The 22,623-nt window shown below is 41.5% G+C and overlaps 2 protein-coding genes across 5 annotated transcripts in view; one reads left to right on the top strand and one right to left on the bottom strand.

Moving 5' to 3' along the window:
- The window catches only part of TMEM258 (transmembrane protein 258), a 455,842-nt gene that overhangs the window by 345,518 nt on the left and 87,701 nt on the right, over positions 1–22,623 (bottom strand). The window lies entirely within an intron of this gene.
- MYRF (myelin regulatory factor) overlaps positions 1–22,623 on the top strand; it is a 169,602-nt gene that overhangs the window by 75,548 nt on the left and 71,431 nt on the right. For all 4 annotated transcript variants that reach the window (XM_063437751.1, XM_063437749.1, XM_063437750.1 and 1 more), the window contains exon 2: positions 16,818–16,905. In XM_063437751.1, the coding sequence (XP_063293821.1) occupies positions 16,818–16,905 (88 nt within the window). The remainder of the gene's footprint in view (positions 1–16,817; positions 16,906–22,623) is intronic.

Raw genomic sequence — 22,623 nt, 5'->3', positions numbered from 1 at the left:
CGACATATGTAAACACCCGGCACACAAGGCTCGCTGGTGGCATATCCCGACACACATAAATAACCTTTGTGAGTAGCGGTTTTATCTGCATATGCTTACCAGCAATCCCTAGCATATTTCATCATCTTGAACCCCAGATTCATCATTCAAAGATTCCTAGGTGGGGATTGTTCTACCAATGTTTGGCACATTGAGCGGTCCCCTCTGTTTCTGATCTTTTTATATATGCTGCAGACGCTTTGAGCTACACAAGACGTCACTTAAACACATGAAGACATTTATGACTGAATAGACTTTTTATTGCCTATATTTGGTACCTTTTTATTATTTTTAATATTGTTGTTTAACTTTTTATCTGTTTTATCTGGCACACCCTGTATTTCTTGTTCTGTTCCCAATGATCTCTAACTGTTTACCACCTGCCCAACATTCTCCCAGTATTATTACTATTAAATCCCTCCAGTTTCGTCCGAGCAGGGTCCTGAATTATTTATTGTTCCTATCAAAAGCTGTAATAGTTTGTCTCATTTGTTGTTAAATTCCTCCCTCTATATTATTATAAAGCGCTGGGGAATACGTTGGCGCTGTTTAAATTTCAATCATATAATAATAATAATAATAATAATAATAATAATAACAACAAAGTATTTAACCAGGAAAGGTACATTCAGATTACTCTGCTTTCCAAGTACATCATGGGAAATAATAATTATATTTCATGATTTTCATGAATTATTCTCATACGTTACACCCTGTCATTTCTATTACATTCTAATTCTGATATACTGCACTCTAAATTCCACATCTTTTTCACGTGTGATTCTATTATTTTTACAATACGGTCTTAATTAGTCTCTTACTGGCTAGCACTTCTATATTGTACCTACTGTTTTGTACTGATATACAGCACCCCTAGGCCCTCCTTATACCTATTGCTGATATACAGCACCCCTAGGCTATCTTTATACCTATTACTGATATACTGCACCCATAGGCTCTCTTTATACCTATTACTGATATACAGCACCCCTAGGCTCTCTTTATACCTATTACTGATATACAGCAACCCTAGGTTCTCTTTATACCTATTACTGATATACAGCACCCCTAGGCTCTCTTTATACATATTACTGATATACTGCACCCCTAGGCTCTCGTTATACCTATTACTGATATACAGCACCCCTAGGCTCTCTTTATACCTATTACTGATATACAGCACCCCTAGGTTCTCTTTATACCTATTACTGATATACAGCACCCCTAGGCTCTCTTTATACCTATTACTGATATACAGCACCCCTAGGCTCTCTTTATACCTATTACTGATATACAGCACCCCTAGGCTCTCTTTATACCTATTACTGATATACTGCACCCCTTGGCTCTCTTTATACCTATTACTGATATACTGCACCCCTAGGCTCTCTTTATACCTATTACTGATATACAGCACCCGTAGGCTCTCTTTATACCAATTACTGATATACAGCACCCCTAGGTTCTCTTTATACCTATTACTGATATACTGCACCCCTAGGCTCTCTTTATACCTATTACTGATATACTGCACCCCGAGGTTCTCTTTATACCTATTACTGATATACTGCACCCCTAGGTTCTCGTTATACCTATTACTGATATACAGCACCCCTAGGCTCTCTTTATACCTATTACTGATATACAGCACCCCTAGGCTCTCTTTATACCTATTACTGATATACAGCACCCCTAGGCTCTCTTTATACCTATTACTGATATACAGCACCCCTAGGTTCTCTTTATACCTATTACTGATATACAGCACCCCTAGGCTCTCTTTATACCTATTACTGATATACAGCACCCTTAGGCTATCTTTATACCTATTACTGATATACAGCACCCCTAGGCTCTCTTTATACCTATTACTGATATACAGCACCCCTAGGCTCTCTTTATACCTATTACTGATATACTGCACCCCTTGGCTCTCTTTATACCTATTACTGATATACTGCACCCCTAGGCTCTCTTTATACCTATTACTGATATACAGCACCCGTAGGCTCTCTTTATACCAATTACTGATATACAGCACCCCTAGGTTCTCTTTATACCTATTACTGATATACTGCACCCCTAGGCTCTCTTTATACCTATTACTGATATACTGCACCCCGAGGTTCTCTTTATACCTATTACTGATATACTGCACCCCTAGGTTCTCGTTATACCTATTACTGATATACAGCACCCCTAGGCTCTCTTTATACCTATTACTGATATACTGCAACCCTAGGTTCTCGTTATACCTATTACTGATATACAGCACCCCTAGGCTCTCTTTATACCTATTACTGATATACTGCACCCGAGGCTCTCTTTATACCTATTACTGATATACTGCTCCCCTAGGTTCTCGTTATACCTATTACTGATATACAGCACCCCTAGGCTCTCTTTATACCTATTACTGATATACTGCACCCCTAGGTTCTCTTTATACCTATTACTGATGTACTGCACCCTTAGGTTCTCGTTATACCTATTACTAATATTCTGCACCCCTCGGTTCTCTTTATACCTATTACTGATATACTGCACCCCTAGGTTCTCTTTATACTTATTACTGATATACTGCACCCCTAGGCTCTCTTTATACCTATTACTGATACACTGCACCCCTAGGTTCTCTTTATACTTATTACTGATATACTGCACCCCTAGGCTCTCTTTATACCTATTACTGATACACTGCACCCCTAGGCTCTCTTTATACCTATTACTGATATACTGCTCCCTTAGGTTCTCTTTATACCTAATTATTACTGATATACTGTACCCCTAGGTTCTCTTTATACTTATTACTGATATACTGCTCCCCTAGGTTCTCTTTATACCTATTACTGATATACTGCACCCCTAGGCTCTCTTTATACCTATTACTGATATACTGCTCCCCTAGGTTCTCTTTATACCTATTACTGATATACTGCTCCCCTAGGTTCTCTTTATACCTATTACTGATATACTGCTCCCCTAGGTTCTCTTTATACCTATTACTGATATACTGCACCCCTAGGCTCTCTTTATACCTATTACTGATATACTGTACCCCTAGGTTCTCTTTATACTTATTACTGATATACTGCTCCCCTAGGTTCTCTTTATACCTATTACTGATATACTGCACCCCTAGGCTCTCTTTATACCCATTACTGATATACTGCACCCCGAGGTTCTCTTTATACCTATTACTGATATACTGCACCCCTAGGTTCTCGTTATACCTATAACTGATATACAGCACCCCTAGGCTCTCTTTATACCTATTACTGATATACTGCAACCCTAGGTTCTCGTTATACCTATTACTGATGTACTGCACCCCGAGGTTCTCTTTATACCTATTACTGATATACTGCACCCCTAGGTTCTCGTTATACCTATAACTGATATACAGCAACCCTAGGCTCTCTTTATACCTATTACTGATATACTGCAACCCTAGGTTCTCGTTATACCTATTACTGATGTACTGCACCCCTAGGTTCTCTTTTTACCTATTACTGATATACTGCACCACATGTGCTCTCATACCTATTACTGATACACTGCACCCCTAGATTCTCTTTATACCTATTACTGATATACTGCACCCCTAGGTTATCTTTATACCTATTACTGATATACTGCACCCTTAGGTTCTCGTTATACCTATTACTAATATTCTGCACCCCTCGGTTCTCTTTATACCTATTACTGATATACTGCACCCCTAGGTTATCTTTATACCTAATACTGATATACTGCACACCATGTGCTCTCATACCTATTACTGATATACTGCACCCCTAGGTTCTCTTTATACTTATTACTGATATACTGCACCCCTAGGCTCTCTTTATACCTATTACTGATACACTGCACCCCTAGGTTCTCTTTATACTTATTACTGATATACTGCACCCCTAGGCTCTCTTTATACCTATTACTGATACACTGCACCCCTAGGCTCTCTTTATACCTATTACTGATATACTGCTCCCTTAGGTTCTCTTTATACCTAATTATTACTGATATACTGTACCCCTAGGTTCTCTTTATACTTATTACTGATATACTGCTCCCCTAGGTTCTCTTTATACCTATTACTGATATACTGCACCCCTAGGCTCTCTTTATACCTATTACTGATATACTGCTCCCCTAGGTTCTCTTTATACCTATTACTGATATACTGCTCCCCTAGGTTCTCTTTATACCTATTACTGATATACTGCACCCCTAGGCTCTCTTTATACCCATTACTGATATACTGCTCCCTTAGGTTCTCTTTATACCTAATTATTACTGATATACTGTACCCCTAGGTTCTCTTTATACTTATTACTGATATACTGCTCCCCTAGGTTCTCTTTATACCTCTTACTGATATACTGCACCCCTAGGCTCTCTTTATACCTATTACTGATATACTGCACCCCGAGGTTCTCTTTATACCTATTACTGATATACTGCACCCCTAGGTTCTCGTTATACCTATAACTGATATACAGCACCCCTAGGCTCTCTTTATACCTATTACTGATATACTGCAACCCTAGGTTCTCGTTATACCTATTACTGATATACAGCACCCCTAGGCTCTCTTTCTACCTATTACTGATATACTGCACCCCGAGGCTCTCTTTATACCTATTACTGATATACTGCTCCCCTAGGTTCTCGTTATACCTATTACTGATATACAGCACCCCTAGGCTCTCTTTATACCTATTACTGATATACTGCACCCCTAGGTTCTCTTTATACCTATTACTGATGTACTGCACCCCTAGGTTCTCTTTTTACCTATTACTGATATACTGCACCACATGTGCTCTCATACCTATTACTGATACACTGCACCCCTAGATTCTCTTTATACCTATTACTGATATACGGCACCCCTAGGTTCTCTTTATACCTATTACTGATATACTGCACCCTTAGGTTCTCGTTATACCTATTACTAATATTCTGCACCCCTCGGTTCTCTTTATACCTATTACTGATATACTGCACCCCTAGGTTATCTTTATACCTAATACTGATATACTGCACACCATGTGCTCTCATACCTATTACTGATATACTGCACCCCTAGGCTCTCTTTATACCTATTACTGATACACTGCACCCCTAGGTTCTCTTTATACTTATTACTGATATACTGCACCCCTAGGCTCTCTTTATACCTATTACTGATACACTGCACCCCTAGGTTCTCTTTATACCTATTAATGATATACTGCACCCCTGGGCTCTCTTTATACCTATTACTGATATACTGCACCCCTAGGTTATCTTTATACCTAATACTGATATACTGCACACCATGTGCTCTCATACCTATTACTGATATACTGCTCCCCTAGGTTCTCTTTATACCTATTACTGATATACTGCACCCTTAGGTTCTCGTTATACCTATTACTAATATTCTGCACCCCTCGGTTCTCTTTATACCTATTACTGATATACTGCACCCCTAGGTTATCTTTATACCTAATACTGATATACTGCACACCATGTGCTCTCATACCTATTACTGATATACTGCACCCCTAGGCTCTCTTTATACCTATTACTGATACACTGCACCCCTAGGTTCTCTTTATACTTATTACTGATACACTGCACCCCTAGGCTCTCTTTATACCTATTACTGATACACTGCACCCCTAGGTTCTCTTTATACTTATTACTGATATACTGCACCCCTAGGCTCTCTTTATACCTATTACTGATACACTGCACCCCTAGGTTCTCTTTATACCTATTAATGATATACTGCACCCCTGGGCTCTCTTTATACCTATTACTGATATACTGCACCCCTAGGTTATCTTTATACCTAATACTGATATACTGCACACCATGTGCTCTCATACCTATTACTGATATACTGCTCCCCTAGGTTCTCTTTATACCTATTACTGATATACTGCACCCCTAGGCTCTCTTTATACCTATTACTGATACACTGCACCCCTAGGTTCTCTTTATACCTATTAATGATATACTGCACCCCTGGGCTCTCTTTATACCTATTACTGATATACTGCACCCCTAGGTTCTCTTTATACCTATTACTGATATACTGCACCCCTAGGCTCTCTTTATACCTATTACTGATATACTGCACCACATGTGCTCTCATACCTATTACTGATATACTGCTCCCTTAGGTTCTCTTTATACCTAATTATTACTGATATACTGTACCCCTAGGTTCTTTTGATACTTATTACTGATATACTGCTCCCCTAGGTTCTCTTTATACCTATTACTGATATACTGCACCCCTAGGCTCTCTTTATACCTATTACTGATATACTGCACCCCTAGGCTCTCTTTATACCTATTACTGATATACTGCTCCCTTAGGTTCTCTTTATACCTAATTATTACTGATATACTGTACCCCTAGGTTCTCTTTATACTTATTACTGATATACTGCTCCCCTAGGTTCTCTTTATACCTATTACTGATATACTGCACCCCTAGGCTCTCTTTATACCTATTACTGATATACTGCTCCCCTAGGTTCTCTTTATACCCATTACTGATATACTGCACCCCTAGGTTCTCTTTATACCTATTACTGATATACTGCACCCCTAGGCTCTCTTTATACCTATTACTGATATACTGCACCACATGTGCTCTCATACCTATTACTGATATACTGCTCCCTTAGGTTCTCTTTATACCTAATTATTACTGATATACTGTACCCCTAGGTTCTCTTTATACTTATTACTGATATACTGCTCCCCTTGGTTCTCGTTATACCTATTACTGATATACTGCTCCCGTAGGCTCTCTTTATACCTATTACTGATATACTGCTCCCGTAGGCTCTCTTTATACCTATTACTGATATACTGCACCCCTAGGTTCTCGTTATACCTATTACTGATATACTGCTCCCGTAGGCTCTCTTTATACATATTACTGATATACAAACCATTGTGTGGAAATCTATTCACAAACCGGACTTGACATAGGACACGAGGTCATGCGTTTAGACTGGAAGAAAGAAGATTTAGTCTAAGGCAAAGGAAAGGTTTTTTTTTACTGTAAGAACAATCAGGATGTGGAATTCTCTGCCTGAAGAAGTTGTGTTATCAGAGTCCATACAGATGTTCAAACAGCTACTAGATGCATACTTGCAAAAACAGAATGGTCAAGGATATAATCTTTCAATGTAGGGTAATAACTGCTTGATCCAAGGATAAATCTGACTGCCATTCTGGGGTCAAGTTTGTTGCAAAATTGTGCTTCAAACTGGGTTTTTGCCTTCTTTTGGATCAACAGCAAATTACAAATGTGAGGAAGGCTGAACTTGATGGACGCAAGTCTCTTTTCAGCTATGTAACTATGTAACTATGTAACTATGTAATGGTGCCACATTGGGTTTGCTTAGGACAGTTCCCTTGTGGCCCCTAGCTGCAGGACACCAGGGAATAAATCCACAATGGCCGCTAAAGAGACCAAAACCGTGACTCTTTCCTGTCAATTCTCCAGAATACCTGGTCTAGTGCATAAACATCTCAAGGTATTTTAACATTTATATTTAACGTGGAAGTCCCATATGGTTTTCACACATTTTGAAATGACGACTGTCTAGCCTGTATAATTTATGGATCATTATTAAAAGCGATTATTCTAGTAACAGTGAAAACATATTACTGTTTATTACTAAAAGGCTGCCCCCCTATTTTACAGTCCCATACAATGCACTGCACCCTTAAATCGTATTATTGACCAGTAATAATTGGCTGCCCCCGTATACCTTGTTACTATATTTATTACACGTTCAGGGTCGTCTAGACATGCTTATCGTGCGTTGTGAGATGTTGTCTCGCTGTCCCATGTGATCCACGATTGCACGTCTTGCATTATAAGCCAATCATGCTGGCCTTCAACTATGATCCAATCAAGGTTGGCCTGAACTTTGACCCGTCTTTGGGGGTCATGTTGGCCAATTTTATCTTATTAGTCCTGCTGTGTGACCCAGTCTTGCTCTTCATGTGTTGTGATCTGATCGTGGTGGTCCTGTAATGTGACTCTGCCTTTGTGGCTTCTCTGTGTTGGCGAGAAGGATTGGATTTTTAATTTTTTTTCCCTTTAATCCCCCAGCTGGGTCCCGTGACCATCAAGCGATGTATTAGCTGCTAATCATGTAAAGCTGGCTTTGGGTGACTGCTGAGAGGCAGTGAGAAAGGGAATGCTGTGACTTGGGATGCACACAACTGCATTCCTCCGGAGCCTGGACATCATGGCCCGCACTGTTCCCCGGGGTGGGATATTCTCTATATCAGCCTCGAAATAAATACCATATCATTTGAAATGCCATGTCTTACTGAACCAGTGGGACAAGGATAGAAAACTGTGCTCCATCCATAAGAAATACAGAATAATAAAAGGGAATACATTGAGAATTCAAAATTAAAATTTTAAGACCAAATTAGTGACTGAAAGCACAGCTGGCTTAGAGAACTTTGCTTAAAGTTGAAATTCACTTTGAATTCTTGCCTTAGTGAATAGCCCAGACATGGTTAGTTTGACTGCTGATAATATTGATCTTATGATCCTATTACTATGATTAGCTTTGGTGAGTAGAAGTTACCTGCATTGGAAACCAAATATTCTAGTTTGATACGGAGTATTCAGAAATCCTGTTACTAAATAAAGACTCTGGTATAACTGGCCATTGGCAAATAGTGTATTATAATGGATGTGTTATTTTGTTATTTTAATCATATTATACCATTTTATAGGCCGCTTTGATCATTGGTAAATAGCTTTGTTTCCCGGCTACAGAGAACATATTGTATCATCATTTCTTGTTACTATGACAGTGGAGAGCTGGGAGGAAATTAGCTCAACTCAGGAAATCACAGATTCTGATTGGACATTCTGTCAGCAATGTTTTTATAACCAGTAACGGTCCTTGCCGGGTTCATTTTTCTTTAACTTAATTAAATTCCTTTACTTAAGGGAACACGAACCTGCTTTCCTAACACTTTAATACTACCCCCCCTCCCAAAGCTAATTTAAAAAATGATATAGAAGGTAATACATGTTTTTTCCAGTGCCAAGATAGAGTCCCTGCAGTGGTTCAATCCGCCTCCCGCAACGTCACACTGTTATTTCTAAAGTCCAGTCCAATGTTTCTCATAGAGCACAAGCGGTGCATGCACGGCCAGCACTGCTCTCCTATTGGAGGTTCGCTGTGAGAGTGGAGGTTGGCTCGGTTCTCGCAGTGGAAGCACCTCCAGTGGCTGTCAGGTAGAGTTGTATTTAATTCTGCTATGTAAGCAAGAGTTTTATCAGTTAAGTCACGGCAGCAGTACAGTGCGGTCACAGGTATTCCCATTCTGTTTATAAAAATTCAGTATGCATGTTGTTGTGTTGCATGGTGTGTTGCATGTTGTATTGCAAGTTTTGTTGAATGGTGTATTGCATGTTGTGTTGCATATCGTATTGCATATTGTGTTGCATGATGTATTGCATGGTGTGTTGCACGTTGTGTTGCATATTGTGTTGCATGGTATGTTGAATATTGTATTTCACGTTGCGTTGCATGTTGTATTGCACGTTGTCTTGCATGTTGTATTTCATGTTGCATTGCATGTTGTATTGCACGTTGTCTTGCACGTTGTCTTGCATGTTGTATTGCATGTTGTACTGCACATTGTGTTGCATGTTGTCTTGCACGTTGTCTTGCACGTTGCGTTGCATGTTGTATTGCACGTTGTCTGCACGTTGTATTGCATGTTGTATTTCATGTTGCATTGCATGTTGTATTGCACGTTGTCTTGCACGTTGTCTTGCATGTTGTATTGCATGTTGTACTGCACATTGTGTTGCATGTTGTCTTGCACGTTGTCTTGCATGTTGCGTTGCATGTTGCGTTGCATGTTGTATTGCACGTTGTCTGCACGTTGTATTGCATGTTGTATTTCATGTTGCGTTGCATGTTGTATTGCACATTGTCTTGCACGTTGTATTGCATGTTGTACTGCACATTGTGTTGCATGTTGTACTGCACATTGTGTTGCATGTTGTCTTGCATGTTGTCTTGCACGTTGTGTTGCATGTTGTCTTGCACGTTGTGTTGCATGTTGTGTTGCATGTTGTCTGGCACGTTGTGTTGCATGTTGTCTGGCACGTTGTGTTGCATGTTGTCTTGCACGTTGTGTTGCATGTTGTCTTGCACGTTGTGTTGCATGTTGTCTTGCACGTTGTGTTGCATGTTGTGTTGCATGTTGTGTTGCATGTTGTGTTGCATGTTAACCCCTTAAGGACCAAACTTCTGGAATAAAAGGGAATCATGACATTTCACACATGGCATGTGTCCTTAAGGGGTTAAACAGTGTTAGAAACAGAGCAAAGGAAAGACTCTCGACTTGGAGAGAGAGGTAGTCGCTCACAGTGGGGAAATCTCTACAAAAAAGCAGGGCCTGACCCCAAATGTATGTAAAAAAAAAAAATCCCCAATAATGGGCCCAAAACAGAGATTCCCTCAAGTTTGAGATGAATACGTGAACTTCCAGATTTTATTTCATACTTTTGCTCTCAAGTGTTGATATAATAATAACATTCTCACTGTTTCAAAAACAGAGCAAGTTTTACTTTGCAAATTAAAAAAAGAAAATCGAGATATAGATATCTCACAACTCCTATAAATAGTGCATGTCAAAAGCCTTTATTGAAACAGAGTGAGGAGTGCATCTCTCCTAAACTAGAAATGTAATCTGTGTTTATTAAAACCATTCATTGTTTACCTGTTCAGCATGTCTTTTACTGGGTACTACGGGGTCTTAGTCTCAGATAAGCTGGATAGTGGTCTCAAATTTGAGGGAATCTCCGCGTTGGTCCCGTTACAGGAAATGTTTCTCTCTCATTCAATAGAAGCAGCATTAAACATTATGTGATCTAATACAGGGCTATACAGGGCCCCAGGGTCCAAGCATGGTCCCATTCAGCAGCTCTATAGAGTGATGATGGCTCCCGTAACCTATAACCTACCTAGGGGCCTTCTCTGGTTACAAACGCCGCATCTCACCTTTTTTTTTTTTTTTTATCTTTTTGCAGTGCGTGTATAGGTTACAAGCAGGCATGAGGTGCCCCGAAAGCAATCCTCGGGCATTTTCCTCCCTAAACATGCGGGACACTTGGTTACTAGGCACATTTTTATATATGGTTGTTTGCTGATGCATTCGATTTGTAAAAGTAGTTTTAAACTGTGAGTAGGCTTGGACAGCGTTTAAACTGGACAATGAACAATACAGGTTATGCATTTATATATAACAGCAGCTATACCAACAGACTAGTGCGTTTGTATTATAGGTGGCATACAGGTTAGGTCTTGAGAGTTCATTGAAACACAAATATCACCCTGGCCGATCGGAACTACCCCTACTGCCTTGGCGGGGAGCCGTCAACATGGCTTGGGGTAAAAAACATGTTTTTTCAGTCGTTTTGAGTTGCAGGAGCTTCGCTTGTCCGGCCCCGCCCCCTCGCATCTCACCTTTTTATTGATATACTAACTGTCTGATTTCTACTGCTAGGCATTGGTTAAACTCCTTGCAGATACCAGGAGGAAAGGGGGTACAAATGGAAAAAGGAGTTTGGTTTATCCAAGGAGGTTTATTAATCAGATGTAAGTGAGAAAGAAAAATCTGAACAGGGAACTCAGAAAGGCTTGAGAAATACACGGGACTATCCTGAACATTAAAGAAGGTCACGGCTGAATTGTAATCTGGGTTGCAAAGTAGATAAGGAAAGGGCAGACTTTGTAGACCAAGTGGATGTTATCTTATGTGTAACGCAGATTCTTGTTTTCAAAGGAAGGAGGGGGGGGGTATATTTTAAGCAGGGCCAGTTTACTCTGCTGTTTTGGTGTATGACCTTAGTCAGTGTTCTTATCTTGCACCTACTCTGAGAGGTGACTAAAACAGCTGCTGTGAATAGAACACCCGTCCTGACTGAGAGAAAGAATCCTCGAATTCATGCATTTCTGGTTCCTTTCTAAAGGGAACATCAGCTTTGCTGTGGGTTTCCATTTGGAGGTGTTGTGGGCACTTTGTACTGATTAGATGTTTAAGTTAGCACGGTTTAATTGACATTAATTCAAGGATTTCATTCTAAATGCATTCTGTGCTAACTCAAATCAGGTTTTGGACTTTCACAGGGCAATATTGAGCACCCCAATTATGGAGCGACCTCTCGTAAAAACATAGAATGTGACGGCAGATAAGAACCATCCGGCCCATCTAGTCTGCCCAGTTTTCTAAATACTTTCATTAGTCCCTGGCCTTATCTTATAGTTAGGATAGCCTTATGCCTATCCCACGCATGCTTAAACTCCTTTACTGTGTTAACCTCTACCACTTCAGCTGGAAGGCTATTCCATGCATCCACTACCCTCTCAGTAAAGTAATACTTCCTGATATTATTTTTAACCCTTTGCCCCTCTAATTTAAGACTATGTCCTCTTGTTGTGGTAGTTTTTCTTCTTTTAAATATCGTCTCCTCCTTTACTGTGTTGATTCCCTTTATGTATTTAAATGTTTCTATCATATCCCCCCTGTCTCTTCTTTCCTCCAAGCTATACATGTTAAGATCCTTTAACCTTTCCTGGTAAGTTTTATCCTGCAATCCATGAACCAGTTTAGTAGCCCTTCTTTGAACTCTCTCTAAGGTATCAATATCCTTCTGAAGATACGGTCTCCAGTACTGCATACAGTACTCCAAGTGAGGTCTCACCAGTGTTCTGTACAATGGCATGAGCACGTCCCTCTTTCTACTGCTAATGCCTCTCCCTATACAACCAAGCATTCTGCTAGCATTTCCTGCTGCTCTATTACATTGTCTGCCTACCTTTAAGTCATCAGAAATAGTCACCCCTAAATCCCTTTCCTCAGATGTTGAGGTTAGGACTCTATCAAATATTCTGTACTCTACCCTTGGGTTTTTACGTCCAAGATGCATTATCTTGTACTTATCCACATTAAATGTCAGTTGCCACAACTCTGACCATGTTTCTAGTTTACCTAAATCATTAGCCATTTGGCTTATCCCTCCTGGAACATCAACCCTGTTACATATCTTAGTATCATCAGCAAAAAGACATACCTTACCATCAAGACCTTCTGCAATATCACTAATAAAAATATTAAAGAGAATGGGTCCAAGTACAGATCCCTGAGGTACCCCACTGGTGACAAGCCCAAGCTTCGAATATACTCCATTGACTACAACCCTCTGTTGCCTGTCACTCAGCCACTGCCTTACCCATTCAACAATATTGGAATCCAAACTCAAAGATTGCAGTTTATTGATAAGCCTTCTATGTGCAACAGTGTCAAAAGCCTTACCAAAATCTAGGTGATCTATAATTTTAGTTACCCAATCAAAAAAAAAATCACACTTTCACACTCTCGCACACTTTCAAATCTTCCCAAGCCTAAAGTCCTTTAAGAGATCCCTCTCTACATATCTCAAAACAGAATACACCTGTCATGGTTTATTATATATTTCTTACCTGTTCTATGTTACATTTTGTATATATTGTGTATTAATATTGTTTTTGTATTTTATTATACCCTGTTGTATCAATACAATGTTTTGTGGACCCAGGACATAATTGAAAACGAGAGGAATCTCAATGTATCCTTCCTGGTAAAATATTTTATAAATAAATATGAAATTGGGTGTTCTGCTACAATTTTAGCAAAACGCTCTTTTTCCCCTACAAGCAGAACCTTTTCTTATCATGATAAATGATATGCTTTCCTGAAGAAGTGTGTTTTCAAAGATTTTTTGAAGGAGTGGAGACTGGGTGAAAGTCTAATGGAGAAGGCAAGGGAGTTTCACAGAAAAGGTGCAGCCCTGGAGAAGTCTTGGAGGCGAGCATCAGATGTGGGAGTACGGACAGAGGATAGGCGTAGGTTTTCGGCTGCACGCAGGGGCCTCAACGGGACTTATTTGTGTATTAGGTAGGTAGGTTGGAGCAGCATTATGTAGGGACTTATAAGCAAGCACCAGAATCTTAAATTGAGCCCTACATCTAACTGACAGCCAATGTAGGGACTGACAGAGGGCGGAGTGCAGGAGGTTCGGGCGGACAGGAAAATGAGCCTCGCCGCCCCATTCATTATAGATTGCAGCGGTGCAATTTGGGAACACGTAAGACCACTGGAAGGGGATTGCAGTAGTCAAGACGAGAGAGAACAACAGCATGGACCAGCACCTTAGCCACATCCAGCGTTAAATAGGGGTGGATGCGCGCTATGTTTTTGAGATAGAAGCGGCAGAAATTTGGCGATCGACTGGACATGAGGGGTGAAGGAGAGGTCGGAGTCAAAGAGAACACCTAGTCAGCGAGCCTGCGAGGTAGAGGTGATGGTGGAGGGAGACAGACATGGGAGTAACAACACTTGAGGAAGGAAAGACCAGAAGTTCTGTTTTGGACAGGTTACATAGTTACATAGTCACGTAGCTGAAAAGAGACTTGCGTCCATCAAGTTCAGCCTTCCTAACATTTGTTTTTTTGCTGGTGAGTGGCCATCCAGTTAGAAATCGCAGAGGGGCAGTCAGAGACACGAGTCAAGATGGGCGGAGAGAGATCAGGAGAGGACAGGTAGATTTGCGTATCATCTGCATAGAAATGATAACAGAAGCCAAAGGAGCTGATGAGTTTGCCAAGGGATGTGTGTCTTCTGCTTGTAATGTCTGTGTTTGTGTCTGTGAGTGCAGAGGGTATGAAACTGTAAATGCAATGCAGCGTTAGACGCGTGAGAGGGATTAGTATACGATATGTGATATAAGGGTCGTCTAGGATTACTGGCTTTAGAGTTATTTACTAAAATTAATTAATTTCAATTTAAGGCCAAAGTAGCCGATAGCCAAACTGGATGAATTCTGTAAATTAACTATGCATTCGGTTCAGCTGCTCTGGCCTTAAATTTGCAATTCACTTAGAATTCTAACTTTAGTGAATAAACCTGCTGGTATTTGGGTACAGCGGGTGTTTAGCATTATTGAGTTGAGGTTTAGAGTTAGGTTAAATTTAGTATTGGGGTGTTTGGGGTTCTTGGGGTGTTTTAAGAGGAGTTAAATCTCGGGTTTTCAGGTTTGGACTTGAAGTGCTTGCATTTGGGTTTAAGGGAAGTTTCTGTTTAATTTTGGGAGGAGTTAAATTTAGGGATTGTGGAGATTGAAGGTTTATTTGCAAAGTATTTGCCCTCCTGTCTTCTGTAGACCAGTTATCCTCCTATGATTGATAGCAGAGCTGCAGTAGGGGACTCAATGCTGTCCCTGCTCCTCCTACAAGGCATTTCCTGTGTGAGAGATTGTTAGTGAGCAGACAGGAAGTGATCCCTTCCACTTCCTGTCCAGCCTCACACACAGACACTGGAGGCTGGGACACCACTGACTTTTAACCCCTCTATAACTGTTCCTGCGGTTCTGCTATCAACCATAGGAGGCTGACTGGACTGGACTTCAGAGGACAGTGACCAAGGCTCTTGGTACTTATCTCTCCCCACAACCCCACTTAAGTTCCAAAAAGGCCCATTATAAGTGCTGAGAACAGGTATTCCTATCACAGACACTCTTACTGCCGCAGTGCCCGCGAGGTCTGCCAGCAGCAGTCCTAGAGCCCGTGGCTTCGACCTGGAGTTCCGCAACCTCTGTTGGTTTGTCTGCCAACATGGGACCTGTGTGGGAAACCGAGCCAATATGGCTGCGCGTATGGAGGGCGGAGCTTATGGTGGAGCAAGGAAGATGATGCGCTCATAGTCAAGTTTATAGGATGCTGTAACTCTCCCTCCAGTGATTGCTCGGTTGGTCTCTAGCCCAGTCTCAGTATCCCTGCATCACCTTGTGCCTGTTAGTCTTTATTAGTCTGTCTCCCTGGTTATTGTATTTAGCTTTCCTTCTGACTCTGGCTGCGGCCAGCCCTGACCTTCGGACCATCTTTGACCCTGCTCTTCTGCCTTGCCATTTGGACTGGCTACCTCACTGTTCCACTGCAGTTTAGCTCCAGAACCGGAAACAGAGCCCAGTGGCCATCACAGTTCTCTACAGGACATGCGTCTGTAGGCATCTGCCTAGTCTGCCTAATGGAAAGTCCAGCCCTGACCGTGCTGATCTAAACACATTACTGGATTACAAAAGTCTAATTTGGAAGAATCGGAAATTCTCCAATTCAATATATCGAATTTTAAAGAAAAATATTGCCTATACTTTGCAATTCTCTTTTCTGTTAGTCGCTTAAAAATATAACCAATACATTCTCATGCATCATAAATAATGTATTTATATAACTAAACTTGTTTCCATTAAGGCAATCGAAAATCCTGCACTTACATCTAGACTGTAAGCTCTGAAGGGCAGGACCCCAGACGTTCATATCAGTTTTCTTTAAGTGAATCTCTCGTATATGATGAACAGAGTGAGGTGCTGGGGTACGATGCTTGTTTTAAATTAAAGATAATAGCAATAAATAACAAAATATTCTTTGATGGCAGAGCAATCAAACAAACTAAAATAAACTAAAAGTCCGAGGTAATGCTGGGTATACATTTCTTCTTGATGATGTAGTAGATGATGTCATGATGATGTCATGATTGCACTAGAACCATTAATAGTAATTGCAAAGCATTTCGTAGTGAATTTACTCCATTAACAGACTGGACGCTTGGCCTCCTGAGATCCGCGCTGTGTCCATTACTGCTGGTAGATCTTTGAATTATCGCTGTTTCTCTTTCAGGACATGATATCAGTGGAGCTTTGGAAACCTCGAATATTGACACCAGCATTCTAGAGGATTATATCAGCAAAGAAGACTCGTCCGAAATGTGAGTGACTCTGTTTTACCGATTGCCAGCTTATGGGATCATTCCTAGATTTGCAGCTGCAGCCAAGCATTGTTATATGGTTAAAGCCAACATGCATTACATGTTTGGAGTTTACAGAAGCCCAGCAATTAGTAAATTAGACAGAAAGGGCCATTTTCCAAAGAATTAAATATAAATAAATATAATAAAACTTTTCTCCATCAACTGCACATTGTGTAAGATTTATTCACTAAGTATTACATTGAAAACCACATTACAAAATGTAGCCAAAAATGGTTTTCCTCCCCAGCAATTAATAAAGGTATATCCAATGTGTTATTGTAGCTTCATGTTTGCAGTTTGGGATACAATGTGTTACAATTATTGGTTTAGTGAATATCCCATGTCCTCCTAATGGTGACTACTCTGCCTGTTAAATGCACCCACCAACCTGCTGCCCGGTGTGTGCTGATTGCTGACCAGAACAGATGCTGTTAGACACTGGACTGGAGGGAGGGTGGGGGGTGAAGAGGGGCAGAGCTGGACAAAGGAAAAAAGTGGACCAGAATGGACAACTCAAATGACAGGTACACACACCCATTCATACCGCTACCCATACTGTACATACATACTGATACTCACATTGCTGCGCACAACGCTACCCATACTGTACATACATACTGATACTCACATTGCTGCGCACAACGCTACCCATACTGTACATACATACTGATACTCACATTGCTGCGCACAACGCTACCCATACTGTACATACATACTGATACTCACATTGCTGCGCACAACGCTACCCATACTGTACATACATACTGATACTCACATTGCTGCGCACAACGCTACCCATACTGTACATACATACTGATACTCACATTGCTGCGCACAACGCTACCCATACTGTACATACATACTGATACTCACATTGCTGCGCACAACGCTACCCATACTGTACATACATACTGATACTCACATTGCTGCGCACACCGCTACACATACTGTACGCACGCTACCCACAACACACTGCACATACTACTACTACCCACACTGTTGCACGCACACACAGTTACACACATAGCTACCCAGACTGTACACACACTTCTACACCTATTTCTATGCAAACTGTTATACACAGACACACACATACTGCAACCCACATTGCTGCCTACACTTCTACACACACATGCTGCTACCAACACTGTCCACATACACTGCTGCACATACTACTTCTACCCACACTGTTACCCACACACACATGCTACACACATTGTTATCCACGCACACACACACACTATGGCACATGTTGCTACCCACACTGTTACCCACACACACACTATGGCACATGCTGTACCCACACTGTTACCCACACGCACACACATACACTATGGTACATGCTGCTACCCACACTGTTACCCACACACACACACATGCTACACTCATTGTTATCCACGCACACACAAATACTATGGCATATGCTGCTACCCACACTGTTACCCACACACACACACTATGGCACATGCTGCTACCCACACTGTTACCCACACACACACTATGGCACATGCTGTACCCACACTTTTACCCACACGCACACACACACACACACACACTATGGTACATGCTGCTACCCACACTGTTACCCACGCGCACACACACACACATGCTGCTACCCACACTGTTAGCCACACACACACATGCTACACACATTGTTATCCACGCACATACACACACTATGGCATATGCTGCTACCCACACTGTTACCCACACACACATACTATGGCACATGCTGCTACCCACACTGTTACCCACACACACACTATGGCACATGCTGTACCCACACTGTTACCCACGCACACACACACACACACACACACTATGGCACATGCTGCTACCCACACTGTCACCCACGCACACACACACACACACACACACACTATGACACATGCTGCTACCCACACTGTTACCTACGCACACACACACACTATGGCACTTGCTGCTACCCACACTGTTACCTACGCACACACACACACACTATGGCACTTGCTGCTACCCACACTGTTAGCTACGCACACACACACACACACACACTATACCAGATGCTGCTACCCTCACTGTTACCCACACGCACACACACACTATGGCACATGCTGCTACTCACACTGTTACCTACGCGGGCACACACACACACACACTATGGCACATGCTGCTACCCACACTATTACCTACGCATACACACGCTAGGACACATGCTGCTACCCACACTGTTAAACGCAAATGCAAACATACTGCTACCCGCAGTTACACACACCTTTAAACACTACTACGTGTGCTGCTACCCAAACTATTAGAAACGATGCACACCGTGCCTGTAGATAAAACCTCATAAAACATTGTCTGAAGAATATTGTCATGCTCCTAGGAGTCCTATCTCTGGACTGGTTTAAGGGCATTACAATTATTCTTACTGTTTGCTATAAAAGCTGCCTACAACAGCTACCTAGAATTACTACATAGTCACATTACTCCATGCAGTGTTTCTGTAAGTCACATTACTCCATGCAGTGTTCCCTGTAAGTCACATTACTCCATGCAGTGTTCCCTGTAAGTCACATTACTCCATGTAGTGTTCCCTGTAAGTCATATTACTCCATGCAGTGTTCCCTGTAAGTCACATTACTCCATGCAGTGTTCCCTGTAAGTCACATTACTCCATGCAGTGTTCCCTGTAAGTCACATTACTCCATGTAGTGTTCCCTGTAAGTCACATTACTCCATGATGTGTTCCCTGTAAGTCACATTACTCCATGTAGTGTTCCCTGTAAGTCACATTACTCCATGATGTGTTCCCTGTAAGTCACATTACTCCATGATGTGTTCCCTGTAAGTCACATTACTCCATGATGTGTTCCCTGTAAGTCACATTACTCCATGTAGTGTTCCCTGTAAGTCACATTACTCCATGATGTGTTCCCTGTAAGTCACATTTCTCCATGATGTGTTCCCTGTAAGTCATATTACTCCATGTAGTGTTCCCTGTAAGTCACATTACTCCATGTAGTGTTCCCTGTAAGTCATATTACTCCATGCAGTGTTCCCTGTAAGTCACATTACTCCATGCAGTGTTCCCTGTAAGTCATATTACTCCATGCAGTGTTCCCTGTAAGTCATATTACTCCATGTAGTGTTCCCTGTAAGTCATATTACTCCATGCAGTGTTCCCTGTAAGTCATATTACTCCATGTAGTGTTCCCTGTAAGTCACATTACTCCATGCGGTGTTCCCTGTAAGTCATATTACTCCATGCAGTGTTCCCTGTAAGTCACATTACTCCATGCAGTGTTCCCTGTAAGTCATATTACTCCATGCAGTGTTCCCTGTAAGTCATATTACTCCATGCAGTGTTCCCTGTAAGTCATATTACTCCATGCAGTGTTCCCTGTAAGTCATATTACTCCATGCAGTGTTCCCTGTAAGTCATATTACTCCATGCAGTGTTCCCTGTAAGTCATATTACTCCATGTGGTGTTCCCTGTAAGTCATATTACTCCATGCAGTGTTCCCTGTAAGTCACATTACTCCATGTAGTGTTCCCTGTAAGTCATATTACTCCATGCAGTGTTCCCTGTAAGTCACATTACTCCATGTGGTGTTCCCTGTAAGTCACATTACGCCATGTAGTGTTCCCTGTAAGTCACATTACTCCATGCAGTGTTCCCTGTAAGTCACATTACTCCATGCAGTGTTCCCTGTAAGTCATATTACTCCATGCAGTGTTCCCTGTAAGTCACATTACTCCATGCAGTGTTCCCTGTAAGTCATATTACTCCATGTGGTGTTCCCTGTAAGTCATATTACTCCATGCAGTGTTCCCTGTAAGTCATATTACTCCATGTGGTGTTCCCTGTAAGTCACATTACTCCATGTGGTGTTCCCTGTAAGTCACATTACTCCATGTAGTGTTCCCTGTAAGTCACATTACTCCATGCAGTGTTCCCTGTAAGTCACATTACTCCATGCAGTGTTCCCTGTAAGTCACATTACTCCATGTGGTGTTCCCTGTAAGTCACATTACTCCATGTGGTGTTCCCTGTAAGTCACATTACTCCATGCAGTGTTCCCTGTAAGTCACATTACTCCATGCAGTGTTCCCTGTAAGTCACATTACTCCATGTGGTGTTCCCTGTAAGTCACATTACTCCATGCAGTGTTCCCTGTAAGTCACATTACTCCATGCAGTGTTCCCTGTAAGTCACATTACTCCATGCAGTGTTTCTGTAAGTCACATTACTCCATGCAGTGTTCCCTGTAAGTCACATTACTCCATGCAGTGTTCCCTGTAAGTCACATTACTCCATGTAGTGTTCCCTGTAAGTCATATTACTCCATGCAGTGTTCCCTGTAAGTCACATTACTCCATGCAGTGTTCCCTGTAAGTCACATTACTCCATGCAGTGTTCCCTGTAAGTCACATTACTCCATGTAGTGTTCCCTGTAAGTCACATTACTCCATGATGTGTTCCCTGTAAGTCACATTACTCCATGTAGTGTTCCCTGTAAGTCACATTACTCCATGATGTGTTCCCTGTAAGTCACATTACTCCATGATGTGTTCCCTGTAAGTCACATTACTCCATGATGTGTTCCCTGTAAGTCACATTACTCCATGTAGTGTTCCCTGTAAGTCACATTACTCCATGATGTGTTCCCTGTAAGTCACATTTCTCCATGATGTGTTCCCTGTAAGTCATATTACTCCATGTAGTGTTCCCTGTAAGTCACATTACTCCATGTAGTGTTCCCTGTAAGTCATATTACTCCATGCAGTGTTCCCTGTAAGTCACATTACTCCATGCAGTGTTCCCTGTAAGTCATATTACTCCATGCAGTGTTCCCTGTAAGTCATATTACTCCATGTAGTGTTCCCTGTAAGTCATATTACTCCATGCAGTGTTCCCTGTAAGTCATATTACTCCATGTAGTGTTCCCTGTAAGTCACATTACTCCATGCGGTGTTCCCTGTAAGTCATATTACTCCATGCAGTGTTCCCTGTAAGTCACATTACTCCATGCAGTGTTCCCTGTAAGTCATATTACTCCATGCAGTGTTCCCTGTAAGTCATATTACTCCATGCAGTGTTCCCTGTAAGTCATATTACTCCATGCAGTGTTCCCTGTAAGTCATATTACTCCATGCAGTGTTCCCTGTAAGTCATATTACTCCATGCAGTGTTCCCTGTAAGTCATATTACTCCATGTGGTGTTCCCTGTAAGTCATATTACTCCATGCAGTGTTCCCTGTAAGTCACATTACTCCATGTAGTGTTCCCTGTAAGTCATATTACTCCATGCAGTGTTCCCTGTAAGTCACATTACTCCATGTGGTGTTCCCTGTAAGTCACATTACGCCATGTAGTGTTCCCTGTAAGTCACATTACTCCATGCAGTGTTCCCTGTAAGTCACATTACTCCATGCAGTGTTCCCTGTAAGTCATATTACTCCATGCAGTGTTCCCTGTAAGTCACATTACTCCATGCAGTGTTCCCTGTAAGTCATATTACTCCATGTGGTGTTCCCTGTAAGTCATATTACTCCATGCAGTGTTCCCTGTAAGTCATATTACTCCATGTGGTGTTCCCTGTAAGTCACATTACTCCATGTGGTGTTCCCTGTAAGTCACATTACTCCATGTAGTGTTCCCTGTAAGTCACATTACTCCATGCAGTGTTCCC

This window comes from Pelobates fuscus, chromosome 12 (genome assembly GCF_036172605.1).
Source record: "Pelobates fuscus isolate aPelFus1 chromosome 12, aPelFus1.pri, whole genome shotgun sequence".
Lineage (NCBI taxonomy): Eukaryota > Metazoa > Chordata > Amphibia > Anura > Pelobatidae > Pelobates > Pelobates fuscus.
Note: the sequence above shows the minus strand (reverse complement) of the source record. Positions and strands in the feature narration are given on the sequence as shown.